This window comes from Anas acuta, chromosome 5 (assembly GCF_963932015.1).
Source record: "Anas acuta chromosome 5, bAnaAcu1.1, whole genome shotgun sequence".
NCBI classification, from domain to species: domain Eukaryota; kingdom Metazoa; phylum Chordata; class Aves; order Anseriformes; family Anatidae; genus Anas; species Anas acuta.
In genome coordinates, this window is record NC_088983.1 from 12,431,382 (window position 1) to 12,445,670 (window position 14,289).

At 39.3% G+C, this 14,289-nt stretch overlaps 1 protein-coding gene across 3 annotated transcripts in view; it reads left to right on the forward strand.

The window, feature by feature from the left end:
* The window catches only part of BEGAIN (brain enriched guanylate kinase associated), a 162,776-nt gene extending 148,776 nt beyond the window's left edge, over positions 1-14,000 (forward strand). For 2 of the 3 annotated variants that reach the window (XM_068682760.1, XM_068682759.1), the window contains 4 exons: positions 5,094-5,201; positions 8,604-8,687; positions 11,738-11,785; positions 11,909-14,000. In XM_068682760.1, coding sequence (XP_068538861.1) covers positions 5,094-5,201; positions 8,604-8,687; positions 11,738-11,785; positions 11,909-13,261 — 1,593 coding nt within the window. In that variant the 3' untranslated portion in view covers positions 13,262-14,000. The remainder of the gene's footprint in view (positions 1-5,093; positions 5,202-8,603; positions 8,688-11,737; positions 11,786-11,908) is intronic. The other variant, XM_068682761.1, reaches the window with a different exon arrangement.
* Positions 14,001-14,289: the final 289 nt, after the last annotated feature.

The window sequence follows — 14,289 nt, forward strand, 5'->3', positions numbered from 1 at the left end:
ATGAGCCTGGGTCCCTTCATACACATAGATGAATTCCCCCCAAGACTTCTCACATCTAGGCTGAGCAGTCACAGCTCTCTCAGACTTTTCTCATAGGAGAGATGCTTCAGGTCCTTAATCATTTTTTGTGGCCCTTTGCTGGACTCCTTCTGGTAGCTCCACATCTTTCTTGTGCTGGTGGGGGTCAGAACTAGACACAGTACTCCAGGTGTGGCCTCACCAGTGCTGAGCAGAGGGGAAGGATCACCTCTCTTGAACAGCTCACAACCCAGGATAATGTTAGTCTTTTTTTGTGGCAAGGACACGTTACTGAATCATGTTCATCTTGGTACCCAGCAGGACTCCTGAATCCTTTTCTGCAGAGCTGCCTTCCAGCTGGGTGGCCCCCAGCATGGTTACCTGGCCTTGTTCCTGCCCTGGTGCAGAACTTTGCACTTCCCCTGGTTGGACTTCATGTGGTTAGAGTTCATTTCTTCATCCCGTCCAGGTCTCGCTGGATGGTAGCACAACCCTCTGGAGTGTCAGCCACTCCTACCAGTTTGTGTCTACGCTTCTCAACTTCTCTGTTTTGTTCTTCATGGGATGATTTCAAACGGAATATAAAATATGGCAATAAAATATAGAGACCTTGTTTTGAAAATACATCCCCAAAACACTTGTCCACCAACTAAGATCAGCAGAATAACAGGAAATACATTGTAGCTGCTTAGCAGATACCTTACAGCACCTATTAATATTTATAGTGAAAAGATCACAACTGGAGCTCTCTGAGAAAAACAGTGAAATAACAGCATTGAGGGTGGGGAATTTCTCCTGCGCAAGTGCTGCCTTTCTCCTGGAAAATCACAGCAATGAAGAAAAAAAAAAAAAGAGAGAGAGAACAGGGTTCTGCCTGTATTGGGGTAAACCTCTATCCAGGCACTTGGGATGGGATAACAGTGCCACTTTGGTGGTATTTGTAACAGATCAAGTCTCTGTCCCTCTTTCTTTCTGTCATTCAGGTGTCATTTATTAAGAGGCATTTCCAAAGGAATGATGCTGGTCTGTCCTGATGGTTATTGCTACCATGACGTTATTCTCATGACAGCATTGAAATGCTATCCGTTGAAATGTTCCTTACAGGAACATCAAGAACAGATTTACTTTGCCATGTTTGAGAAGGCTGACATTTCCACAGAGCAGCACTGCTCATTTGAAAAACTGAGACTGATTTCTAAAGGTCTGTACACATCTCACAGCTCCCGCAGGACAGCAAAGTATGCAGCCTAGCCCTGACCAGGAAGCTGACACCACTTTACAGTAGGACACCCTCCAGCTGCTGTAACACAGGAAAGTACTGAAGGGAAAGTAAAACATTACCAGAGAGACAACCAACTTTATTACATTTTATCCGTCTGTGCTGCAGGACTAGAGTAGGCGTCTTCGTTGATGCCCTAATACATAAGAAAAGCTTTGAGCAGATCCTTTCATCCAGATTTTGTCACATACCAAAATGCTCTTATCTGTTAAGTATTTCATGCTATATCAACCTATCAAAACTCTTTTTACCCCACTCATAATAACAGACACAGGGACCAGACAATACCAGGGAGCTTTGAAAGTCACACCTTACATTTTTGTGGATCTGTGAAGATATGAGAGATATTGCAACTGTCATAGATAAATATTAAAAGATAGAGAAGGTTCCAGATCCCCTTGGAAAGAGTAGGTACCCAATTCCTTCATCATCAGGGATCTGAGTAGGAGGCAGTGAGGCCCATGCTAAATTTGGGCTAGGAGCAATGACCATGAGCATCCCCCAACATTAGTATCAGCACTGTGCACCGCTGGAGTCATCCAGCAGTACTAATTTGGTCTGACTCAGACATGGGCACATGATTGCAGTTCTGACAAATTAGTCAGACACCATGCACTGTACTCTTTTAGGTTGGCTCTGCGCCAGGGGAGGAGGCCAGGGCAAGACGCATTGAGCTGACTCAACAAAAATTCCTGAACAAAGATGCACAGCATTTTGGATCAAGCTTCAGGAGCCCTCAGCCCAGCTGCAAGCTGTTGGCATATCAATAACCCCATTAACTTGATCTGTTACTGAGTTTTAGGAGGTAGGTTTTTAGCACCTGCAGAGCAGAAAGCTGTGCCAAAAGGAGAGAGAGGAGAGGCCACCAGCACTGTGGATGAGCAGGAGAAGAAAGCATCTAGGAGATGCCAGGCACAGAGGGGTCTACAGAAGGTGCTTATAAGTAAAATAAGCATCTCTATTTGTAACTTGTAATCATGGCATTGATATTATGATGGCTCTCCTCCTTCCAGCCCCCTCCATCATTTATACTCACTGCTGGAAAAATGATCATCCGACTGCAACTGGAGAGCTCAAAGTTGCACTTGCCAGTACCTAGCAATCCTTTTAATGCAGTTATCCAACACTACCATGCCACATCTTCCAGCTGCACTGTTTTCCTCAAGCTGGTCTTAGAGTTAAGCCTCTGCTCTGTTGTTGCCAAAACTGCACCACAGTCATATCTGGCTGAAGCCCTGAACTTTCAAAAATGGGGACACAGAATATGTGATCAATACAGAAAAGCCTTTCAGGGTGCTGTCCACCTCATTTTGCCACAGTGGGGCAAACTGCTCCTTGCTCATGTCAACAACACTGATTTTAAGAGAAAGATGCTAACAGAAACTGGTGAAGAAAGCTTGAGACTAGCCTTTCTTTCTCATTCCCAATCCTCCACAGCATGAATGAGATGGCTGTAACTTTGGTGTCTAGCTCCTGGCCTATGTAATATAAATTTGGACTGAGATGAATTCTACAGTTCAACAAATCCAAAATATATTTTTAAGTCTTGCTTGGTCAGATACAAAGTCTGGAAAATGTCAGCCAAAAACCTTCAGTAACTAGAATAAAAGGAAACCATAATTCAGTCAATTCAGCATTACTTAATGCAATGGAAAATACTGTTTCCAAAGCCCAAATCTGTTGCCTTTTTATGAGTTCCTGTCTGTGCTGAAGCCTATAAATCCTAGATTGGACAATCTTGCCTGAACTGCAAAATATATTAAGCCAAGTTCAATTTGGTTAGGCAAGAGCAACACGCATTGAAATCAGACTTAGAGCAAAAAGGGGTCCTACAAATCAGCTGCCCTGGCATTGACGACAACTTGTCATGCAAGGATTGATAAAATCTTCAATACAAAGTTATATGGAAGATTAAGTCTGTACTCAGGGGACCTGGATCCTTCAAAAGCATGAAACAATTTAGAAAACTGAGGGGATACGTTGTCCCCAGGTATTTAGGTAGTTGGAGATGCCAATATAGCACTTGTCTACCTCATTACACAGCTAAATACCTTTGAAAATGTAATCTTCAGTCACGGTCTCAAAGGAGACAGATTTCTAGAGGTGCACAGATGTCCAGGAGGTTTACCAAGTGCCTAGCTGTTTAGTTCCCATTAAAATCAATGAGAGTTAAGGGCCTCATATAAAACCATGTCGATCTGCCTAATTAAAAAACATAGCCCCTAAGATCATGTGTCTTGTTCAAACCAGTGAGGTTGCTGCTCCTGCAAGCTCTCCAAGCTACACTTTGGCTTTCCATGACAGAATCCCCAGGCAGCGAGCAAGAGCACTGGCGAACTGATCAAAGGGGAAGAAAACAGGAGAGGTTTGAGCCTACACCAGGCTCCAGGCTTGTAACAGCAGGGAGCAACCAGTCCCTATAAAAGCTGATATTAAAACAGTCTAGGCCGGTGACCCCCCCAATCATATTTGCACTGTTTAAAGCAAGATATGGGTTCTCTTAGACCATTTTAGAAAGTGTTTTTCTTTAAACAGTGATTTAGGATGAGTTGCCACTTCCAATTTAATCACCCTTTTTTATATAATATAGTCTGGTGCTTTGCAGCTGGATAATTAACCTTGATATTCATTCAGATTTCAAGACACAATGCTCCCATGGCTGTCAATTAGCTGACAATGCTGAGCATGTGTTAATGGAAGATTTTTGTGTGACCCCGGCAATATGGCATTTGGGAAATTTCAGTACCTAACATGATCAGCCTGATGGAGAAAATCCTTCACAAATTACTCTAACAATTTTAGAATGGAAAGTGAGATTGTGAATTTGTCACTGGAGCAGTTTCACGAAAAACTTTGAACATTGAAGTTTACCCTACTTTCTGTTATTGAGAAGCTGCTTTCTAAAATATCATTCCAGATAATTGGCAAGCCCCCTTTTTATCATGGTCTCATACAGCACAGAGCACAGGGAAAGTACCTTGATCTAAGATATGCATAGAACCTAACATTCTTTTTTTTGGTAATGTAAAGCTAGAGGCAGGGTTATAAACGGTCGTTACTTTTTTTTTTTTTTTTTATATGAGGTGGTGCAACAAACAATGCAATATGAAACTGGGACACAAGGGGGAAGGGCCAGTGGCACTTTACTTTTCCTGCTGAATTCTTTGCATTTATAATGAAGAGTTACAGTGTTATGGTAACAAGATTAAATCGGTGGGCAGAAAGAAGCTTGAATCAGATTATTTTCATATAATTCCGCAGTGGGTCACATTCTGCTAGTGCCTGTGCTAACCCCGCAGTCAGGCAAACATTCATCTTGAGAAATGAACAACCACATTCAGGACTTTTAAAGCAGCCAGAACAGTCAACAGCTAAAAAGAAATTGGCTCAGGCACAGCCACTTTCTTTTTTAAACATTGTTCTTCCATCCTAATGAGAATGGGAGCTAACGGCATAACTGAAACATTCTTGTGGCAAAAGCCAAGAGCAGCACAAGTCACTTCTAGGTTAGAAACTCTGGCTTGCATCAAACAAGGAACAGCTGAAGCTGAACCGAATCCTTTTTCACAGGCTAGCTAGAGCCTGTTGTGAAAGTACCTAGTGTGAGTCTAATTTGACCTCCATGTTTTCAAAGCACATCACCTTATCTGCTGAGAGAAAATAGTAAATAAATAAACAAATAAAAAGATATTGATCTGTTGTGCTTTTCCCTAGGTTTGAGAATGACATCACGCTTTGGGCATTTTACTGAAATATTCTGACAGAAAAAATACTGACTACTCCATTTTCTTCATAGGGTCAACATTACGAAGAGGAAAAACGAGCTTTGAGCCATGAAATAATTGCACTCAATAATCACTTAATAGAGGCCAAGGTGACAATAGATAAGTTGTCAGAAGACAATGTAAGTATTTAATTATGGAGACATCTTGAGGTTATACTCAGAAGTAAATTAGGCAATGCACTTCCTGTGTAATTATAGAATAATTTCTCATTGTTTACATTAAATGTAACATTACCTACAGTTAAAGTTCATGCTTGATGTTCTCATCATTTTGTAATTTTGACTCTTTTAAAGTTAAGGGGCTGGAGTGAATCTTTTCATTGATTCTTTTTTTCCTTATGTCTAACCAAAACCTGATTAAAAATATATTCTATGAAATGGAAGTGTTTCCACAATGAATTTGCCATTGGTCTAGTACAGCAGACAAGTAGAAGCGCATGCTCCAAGGTATGGCATGAACATGTCTCAAGTGAGGATTCATCATAAGGCTTTTAGGCATGATGTAGAACCTGACATTTCCCACAGTTCCTCTAATCTTTCAGTATTTGCTCACTGACATGTGTTGCCCAGCATGAGAGAGCTCTGCTAGTAGTGAATAAGATTGACCAAACCTGGTCACTCAGATTATCACAGAGGGAGACAGGTTTTCCCCAGCTATGGTTCACATTTAACACTTTACCTATCTCTGTGAAATGAAACAGGGTATATATTTTGTGATTGTCACCCTGCATCTCATTAAACGGTGCCGGAGCATGTGGTCTGCAACTGGCAACCGAGCTCATGAAATCCCTCCGGGGACAAATCTAATATAGATAGCAAAGAAAGGAAAGTTGCAGACATTTAGTTGTTGTGCCATTCCTTAGACACTTAGTTAAAAAAATCACCTACAGAAGATGTGTTTCTGTTAATGCTTGTTCTTTAACACATTGCCATCTTCCCATATTTCACACGAAATCAAAGCAGGGGTCATGCAATTAACAGGTCTGATGCAATTAACATGTCTGTTGATGTGAATTGTGCCTATGTGATTAACCATTTTCCAATGCAAACAGAGTCCACAGTATGATCTTTGATCTCTACAGAAACTGTTGAAACAATAGATACTTCATAATTCCTCTATCTGTAACTAAATGAACTTGGTAAATTCAATGGGCTAATTTCGAGTTTTAGAAGCACACCTATAAATCCAGATTAATTTCATCTGAAATCAGTAGAGTTATTTCATATTTAAAATGGAAGTGAAAGAAATGGTAAAGCTTTTATAATAAGAATTCATGCGTTATATCTACTTCATGAAGTCAGGTTTGAGCCCACATCTGAAGAATTTTTTTCAATATTGATAGCTTTTTAAAGGCAGATTAGACTGACCTGGAATAGAGTACTCTCTTCCAAGACATCAGAATTATTGTGAACCATGCTGAATATTACACTACAGTACAGAAGCCTCAAATACAAGTACTATTGCTTCACAATTGATGTCAATTCACAGACAAAATTCTGCCCTTCGTTATGTGGTGTCACTAATAAAAGTAAAGGATAAATTCCAAATTTTAAAATAAAGAACTATGAAACAATCAATTAATACTATGTCTAATAAGAGAGGGTGTTAAACTGAAGATTCCCACCTGGGGAAAACATGTTTTTATCCTGCCAGTATTTCTTCCTCCAACTTTATTTCCCCCTATTCCATTGGTGAACACATAAAATGATGCTTTTGATGCAAAACTATATTTTAGAGAATGGAAAACACTTTGGACTTAGGATCTGATTATTCTTTTGCTTGCCACAGATGTGGCTAGTTACCATCCAGATAAATATTTAAGACACAAAGTCTGTCCAGCCACACAGTGTGCCCTAACATGTTGAGAACAAGGTACATGTGGCACATCCCAATCACATGTAATTTTTTTGGTAGTAATTTTTAAAGTAGCTAAAAATAAAGTGCCAGAAATGCTTTTTGTATTCTCCATGACAACCACTTCACAGAAACAGAGCCTGAAAGCTTTTAAAGAAAGGATTGGATTTTGGAGTGATTTCATTTTTGTGTCCCATAAGGGACCTGGGGTACATGTCTATGCTATTCATTCTACAGCAATGTATTATGCATTTAATGTGCATGTAATGTGTCAGAATCACATGCATGTGCAACAGATTTTGCTTCTAAATTGAATTCCTGGATTCTTACTGCATCTATTTTAAGGAATAAAGATAATGTGTTCTAACATAAAATTTAAACCTACATAAGTGAAATCTATCTCCCCAGTACATTTAAAGCAGGAAGTAGCATGTTTAATGTTCACACAGACAGATACACATGCATGGAAAAAGTTTCTAAGGGTCCTCGAATATGAAGACATAAATAAACTAATGTTCATGAGAAAAATACATTTACCCACATGCCTCACAGACTCCCAGGAACATCTTGTTGAGCCTGTTATTGCAGAACACATTTAAAATTATATTTCTAAACAGAGAGAGTTTCTGCCTGCCCTTTTCAAAGAAAATATATCCATAAAGGAACAAGTAAAACAGCAAAAATGCGCATGCGATGAAATAATATTAGCACCAGGAAAAAAAAAATCCATATTTAACACTTTTTTTCTTATAAATATTTTCTAATTTTTACAGGTTAGTATGGCTTAGCATCCACTGTCATTTATGTTTTGTCTGTCTCAACTATTCCCACCTATAAAGTCAACTTGTGAAGCCAACTTAGTTTTAATTTTTAATGGCACGTTGATCAGAAGCAACATATAACTTACCTCCAGAAACTGGCTGAAGGAGACAGTAACAGTCATGTATATTCAATTAAATTAAGGTGAAAAATGAGTTAAGGGCAAATCCTTGTACTGCATCTTCACATTAGATAGGCTGTGAGACCCATTCAATACAAAAATAGTTTAAATGGCCTGCTAAATTCTCTTTTTCCCTTTGTAAAATTCTCATGATATTTTCTTACCCAAGGAAAATATGCTGTTCTTTAGCATCAAATGTTTGCAGAGAGATTTAATGTATTTGTCTCCAGAATTTACGTTCTGGAAGATAAGAAAAGAGCCAAGAACCACCAAGAAAATTTTATAGGGAGACAAAGGACATTTAAAAATATATACAATTTATATTTCTGCAGTGAATTTCTCCCACCGTCTCATAAGATTTTTTCATCATTTTATAAAGTACTATCTCAGTGCTGATCTCGATAACACTCAGTAAAATTTGACAATTCTTAAATTTTCCTTTTTGCTTAAAATATCATGCTTATTTTAGCCTTCATAGCTCCATGCACGTTAACAGTATAGTCAAGTTCCTAATGGTAAGTATGCATCTTCTGAAATGCAGATTACTGTTCTATAGCTACAGTTTTAAATTTCTGGTAATTTTATCAACCCTCACAGAGCAAAGGGACAAACTTCTCTGCACCACACAAGAAACACAGAATCTTAATGATTTTAAAAGTTAAAGTATGCTCCAAAGTTCCCCATCAAATTCTAAAACAGTCCTTTTCTTTTTCTTTATTTTTTTTAGGAGCTGTATAGGAAGGACTGCAATTTAGCTGCTCAATTGCTCCAGTGCAGCAAGAATTATGACAGGGCACATAAACTTTCTGAGGTAATGTGACTAAACCTGATGAATATTTAAATAGATAAATAAATGTTTTATAGAAAATAGGTTATTTTACATGTATCAATTCCAGAATGTTTTTGCCCTTAAGGTTTTGATTTTTTTTTTTTTCATTCTTCAAGCAAGTGGAAGGGTGCTGCTATTCTGTGTAGCAGGGGAGGGTGCTGACCAAATCACAGCTGGTAATGTAACTTCATGGTACTCTTTTTTCCCACAGCTCTGCTGTACAATAGAATGGGGTCTCTGCTGACCGTGTTGAAACGTAAAGGTTTTATTAAAACCAAAGTGGTGAGAACTCTGGACTGCAAAATGTTGGTGTTGGGGAGGAGAGGGAGAAGGGGGAAATTACAACCTGTAGGCATCAGAGATTCTGATATAACCAGCTTTCCTCCTGAAGCTATTTTCCAGTCCAGCTAATTTATAAACCTGAATTTTAAAATAGACTGACAGAACAAATATCTTTTTGTAAAGCAACCAGAGCACTGGATGATTGATTTCCAAGGTGTAAGCTTTAATTAATAATCTTCACTTCCAAGGAAGCTAGGCGTGAGAAACAAACTTCTTAAAGGGAAGCAAATGTTATCTCCATGAACAAGGCTGTCTTTAGTGAAGTAGGACCCTACTCAAATCAACAGCTCCTTTCTCATGTATATTTACTTGTTGAAGGTCGCAAAGAAAAGCTTTCCTTTTATCAGTTCCATCAGGTTAGTGTCCCTCCAAATGGCCTCTCTTGTGCGATTCTGTGACAGAATTATGTCAAAATTGCATGTGAAATGTATAAACCACCTCTAAGCTAAGAGCACTAAACAAAACTGACAAAGATAGATCAATACTCTTCAATCAAATGGGCAATGATTTCCTGGAACTGAGATAAAACTTCCAGATTAACCATCATCCTGTTATTTTTTCCTAGTAACTGACTTTCCTTAGCAACTCATATCCAGGAGTCATCATCACATTATTCATACCAAAAGGACCCTGCCTATTAGTAAGAATTAGGACCTTAAAGTTACTTAGTTGTTCACCTGCAGAAAACCATCACAAATGAGACCTCCCATAATTTCACAGACTGTAATACACTTAGATAAATGGGAAGACTTCACTCCTAACTCCAAGTTTTTATTAATGTAAAAAGTGTGTGAATGCATTGTCACAGTCACTAAATTCCTTACAAGCACAATTATTGCTTGTTGAAGTATTGTATATTATCCAGAAACCAAACTACAGTAAAACATAGTAATGTGATAGCAATCTCATTTTAGTAATTTCAGTTTCCAGTATAATAACAAAACAAAAAAACTTTTTCTTAATGCATTTCATAATCTAAAAAATGTATACAAAATGGACCAAAGAGTGATGTTGCAGGATACTAAATGATAGTTGACCCATACAGCAATTTCATATTAAATGAACCGTATTTCATTTTGTCACTTTTGTGGCAATTTACAGCAGCCCTATTTTACAAACCACTTATTCAATCTTTGTTCCATCCATACTTATTCTGACTAATATTGCTGTCTGCTAGCAGATTGGCAATATCATACTCTTTATTTCCAGTGGAAGATATATGAGATAATTATCAACGTAATGGTTATTCTAAAATAACATAGAAATTCTATTGGTTGAAAAAGCTCTCATCCTACTCCAGACTAACAAGAGTGCCATTTAACAGCATGCCATACTGAATACACTGAATTTTGGGGATTAAACCAACTTTAATGTCTTCCCAGTTAAGTTAAAAAGAGACTTCACACACTATATAATATTAGATCATTAGAGACAATAGACACTTTGAGTTCTTCTTGCCTAAAGAGAAAGGCTGAGGGGGACCACCTAAATATTCAAAGGGTTGTCTCTTCTAGAGAAACAAAGTTAATATGGGAGTGTGCTAATTGGGGATAGAAGAGTAACCACTATTTGGTAAAGAGCAACTTGATTTCTAGTTAATAATAATAATAATAGAACCTAGTACAGTGCAGCCAAGAATTCAGGGGCTATATTCTTAAGTGGCACAAAACATGGATATCAAGGGAGCTAACCTTGTCACAAAGTCACAAATCCAGTTACAAACTTAGCCCAAACATGAGTTCCTTGATTTCCAGCAAGAAATACCAAGGGAGAGATCTCATGCAGCAGTCACTTGTATTCCTACGGGATCATCAGTAAATATTTGAAATAAGCAAAGCAGAAAAAAATATGGTTAGTATCATGCTTAGTTATACCTATGTAAGATTTACCTACTGGGCTTTTGAGCTGCACCATAGAATGCAGTCTTTCAACCTCTTCTGGTGCACATGAGAGGATGGCAGGTGGAATCACTGCCCACGGAGCCAATCCCATATTTCCCCAGAAACTATATGATTTTTGATGCATAATAGATTTATGGGTTAATTTTGAGTGGTCCACCACAGGAATCAAAATGCATCTTTGGGTTTTAGCTCTTGTTTCTGTTGGTGCAGTAAGAAACTAGAAAAGTTTGCAGCTGCTGGAAGAGGAGGGTATGTTGAGAGGCTGATAAGGATGCTCAACCTGATAAGCAGGGTCCAAGTTCTGGGGTAAGGTACCTGGTTTCATTTGCTTCCTCCCAGCACAGAAACACTCCTCTCACAGCAACCAGTACCACTGCTGTGTCAGTGAAACCAACTATCCTGCCTCTTCAAATAACGTCATTTATAAAACACAGCAGTGAAGGACAGGAGACAATTTGGCTCTAGGCTGGATGCAAGAGAAGCTCAAAGAAAGGCAAAAGAACAGAATATATCTGACCTCTCCCTCTTCTTTCCTCACCCCAGCAGAGAACTCCACACACCAACTTCAAATCACACACATGCAGTCTGGAAAGTGTTGCTGTAGGCTATAATTCCCCACCTGCCTTCTGAAGGTCATTGTTTACCACATTCCTTAGTTCATTTCTATCCAACTTGAATTAATTAGGAAGCAATCCTTTCAGTTTCAGTGTTTTCCATGAGAGGAAGCAAATGAAGACTTCCAAATGTTAAGTAAATAAATAAAATTAATTTGATTACATTTGTTTTCAGAAATGCACAGAGATTGTGGCCATCACATTAGTCAAAGAGCCATATATGGTGAGCTATGTAATGTCATAAACTGCACTCCTCTATCAGTGTTGCATAAGCCCAAGCAGACACCAGAACTGATATGCACCTTTTTCCCCTATCCCCTCCCTCTCCCATCTCTTTGTATTGCAGTTGCCATCTGACTTTCAGGAAAGAGTCAGCATCCATCTGGAAAAACATGGGTGCAGCCTTTCTGTCCCCTTGTGCCACACATCTTACGCGGACACCATACCCACCTGCGTCATTGCCAAAGTACTGGAAAAACCAGACCCAAACAGCTTGTCTTCACACTTGTCAAGCCCCTCTACAAGGGAATTTCAGGACTCTGCTGGAAAACTCGGGCAAAGGCCCCAGTACAAGTCAGACATCTACTGCAGTGACACTGCCCTTTACTGCCCTGAGGAGAGGAGGAGGGAGAGGAGGCAGAGTGTGGACACGCAAGTGAAAGATGTGGGGTTCCTGCGGTCCCAAAACTCCACGGACAGTACTGTCGAAGAAGATGGTTTCCATTCCAGCTTCTCTCACGAAGCCTTCCCAGAGTACATTACCTCTTTGCCGACCTCCAGCTCTTATTCCAGCTTCAGCGTCACATCCGAGGAGAAGGAGAACGCCCAAGCCAACACAATGACAGCCTCTCAGCAAGCGATCTACATGAGCAACCGAGACGAACTCTTTGAAAGAAAGTCACCTGCAGGTTATGAGCATCAGGGAAGCCCGAGGTTTGCCAAGTCCAAACCTGCGCAGCACATGGAGCTTGCTGACGACAATGAGAACTCGCCCACTTTCACTAGGACTCTGCCTCCTTATGCAAACGAACCCTTTCATTTCTCAGCCATGACACCACAGCAGGCTTTAGCGAATCAGAAAATGAGCACCCACCTTTCAGAAGAAGACTTGCCTGGGCGATGGAGGCAATTGAGCGTGGAGGACATTGGTGCATACTCTTACAGGAACACTGACAGGCTATCGCCCTGCAGTTTTTCAGAGCAGTACTACAGCAGCCCAATTAAAAAGGGAGACAGTCGAGCAAGCCCCATCTATGCCACCTACAAAGCAGATAGCTGCTCAGAGGGAGATGATATCTGCCAAAGCAGACTTGTGGATTCTTGCTTCCTGAGAACAGACAGTGGCCTGAACATTGACATCAGCACTAGCTGTAAGCAGGACAAGTTGCCCACTTACAAAACAAAAGAATCAAGAGACCAAAAAAATGAAAGGATCACCGTCCAGTTATGCAGTAGCAAAAACATTGAAAATAGCCCAGTGTTGAAAAGAGAATACGTGGACGTGAGCCCCAACAGCTCGGCAGAGTCCCTCAATCAGAGTTCAATGGAGGCCTCAGAAATCCACCAGTCTTCCATGGAGCAAGGAAGCCATTCGGGTATTCACAGCAAACAGCAGCAGTTTCAACGGACTGGAAGTACTGGCTTGAGTCGGAAGGACAGCCTTACAAAAGCACAACTATATGGAACCCTTCTGAACTAGGCATCTTCCAGAACTGCAATAAGACAACACACAAAAGGAAGCAAACAGCGTTTGATACTTCTAGTGAACATAAGGTTCTCAGAAACAGGATTATTATAAAATATATATTCATAATGGTACTATATGTTTAAAACAAAAATCTCTCCAAAAATGTTATACAGCACTTTTCACTTAACATCCTTTCCACATGGGAGATCATCCCCTCCCCTCTTTTATAAACCTGAAATATTTTTATAAACAAAATGGTATTTATTATACTATCCTAAGCTATTTGAACAGGATTCTTTTCCCTTCAAGCAGGTTTCTTATTTATTTTTGTGCATGAGGCCATCTGTGCCTAAACTCTTGGAGGAAAAGGGTACAATCATGACGGCAGTGACAAAAAAAAAATAAATCCACCTGATAAAATACCATAAAATCTCATATGAAAACAAAACTAACAAGAATGGTGAATTTGAAGAAGTATATTTTTTAAAAAGAATGGAATTGTATCTTAAGTTATTTCATACAAATGTATTTATGAGTGACTAATGTATGCACAAAGTGATACCAATATTTTGTTCTTTTAATCCACTGTGTTTCTGCTTTCCTATTTTTCCTTGTATACTACCTCAAAAGTAATTGAGGGTTTCTTTGTCACATTTTCTGTAGGCTTGCATTTATATTGTCTAAAATGCATGCAGTGTCATAATTAATACTGTATTTTGCATTACTTAATAAAAGACACCAGTGGAGATACTTTATGTACTTTATGGTTTTTTTTCCTTCATTAAAACATGCTTTGGACAATAGAATATGGGATTGCTCTGGGTAGTATCAGTGCAGCAAGAGTTATTGAGTAAAGCTACTGTTTTAGATTGCTTTCCAAAGGAGTCTGTATAAACCATGGAACAGCAGTTCTCAGCCTATGGCGTCAGGGAGTGGAAGGACTGCTTCTCATCAGCCTGTGAAAGGAAAGCAAGGAAATAAACCATTAATCAACAACATTAAATTCACTAGGAAAGGCTCTGCACACTGAAAAGAAACTT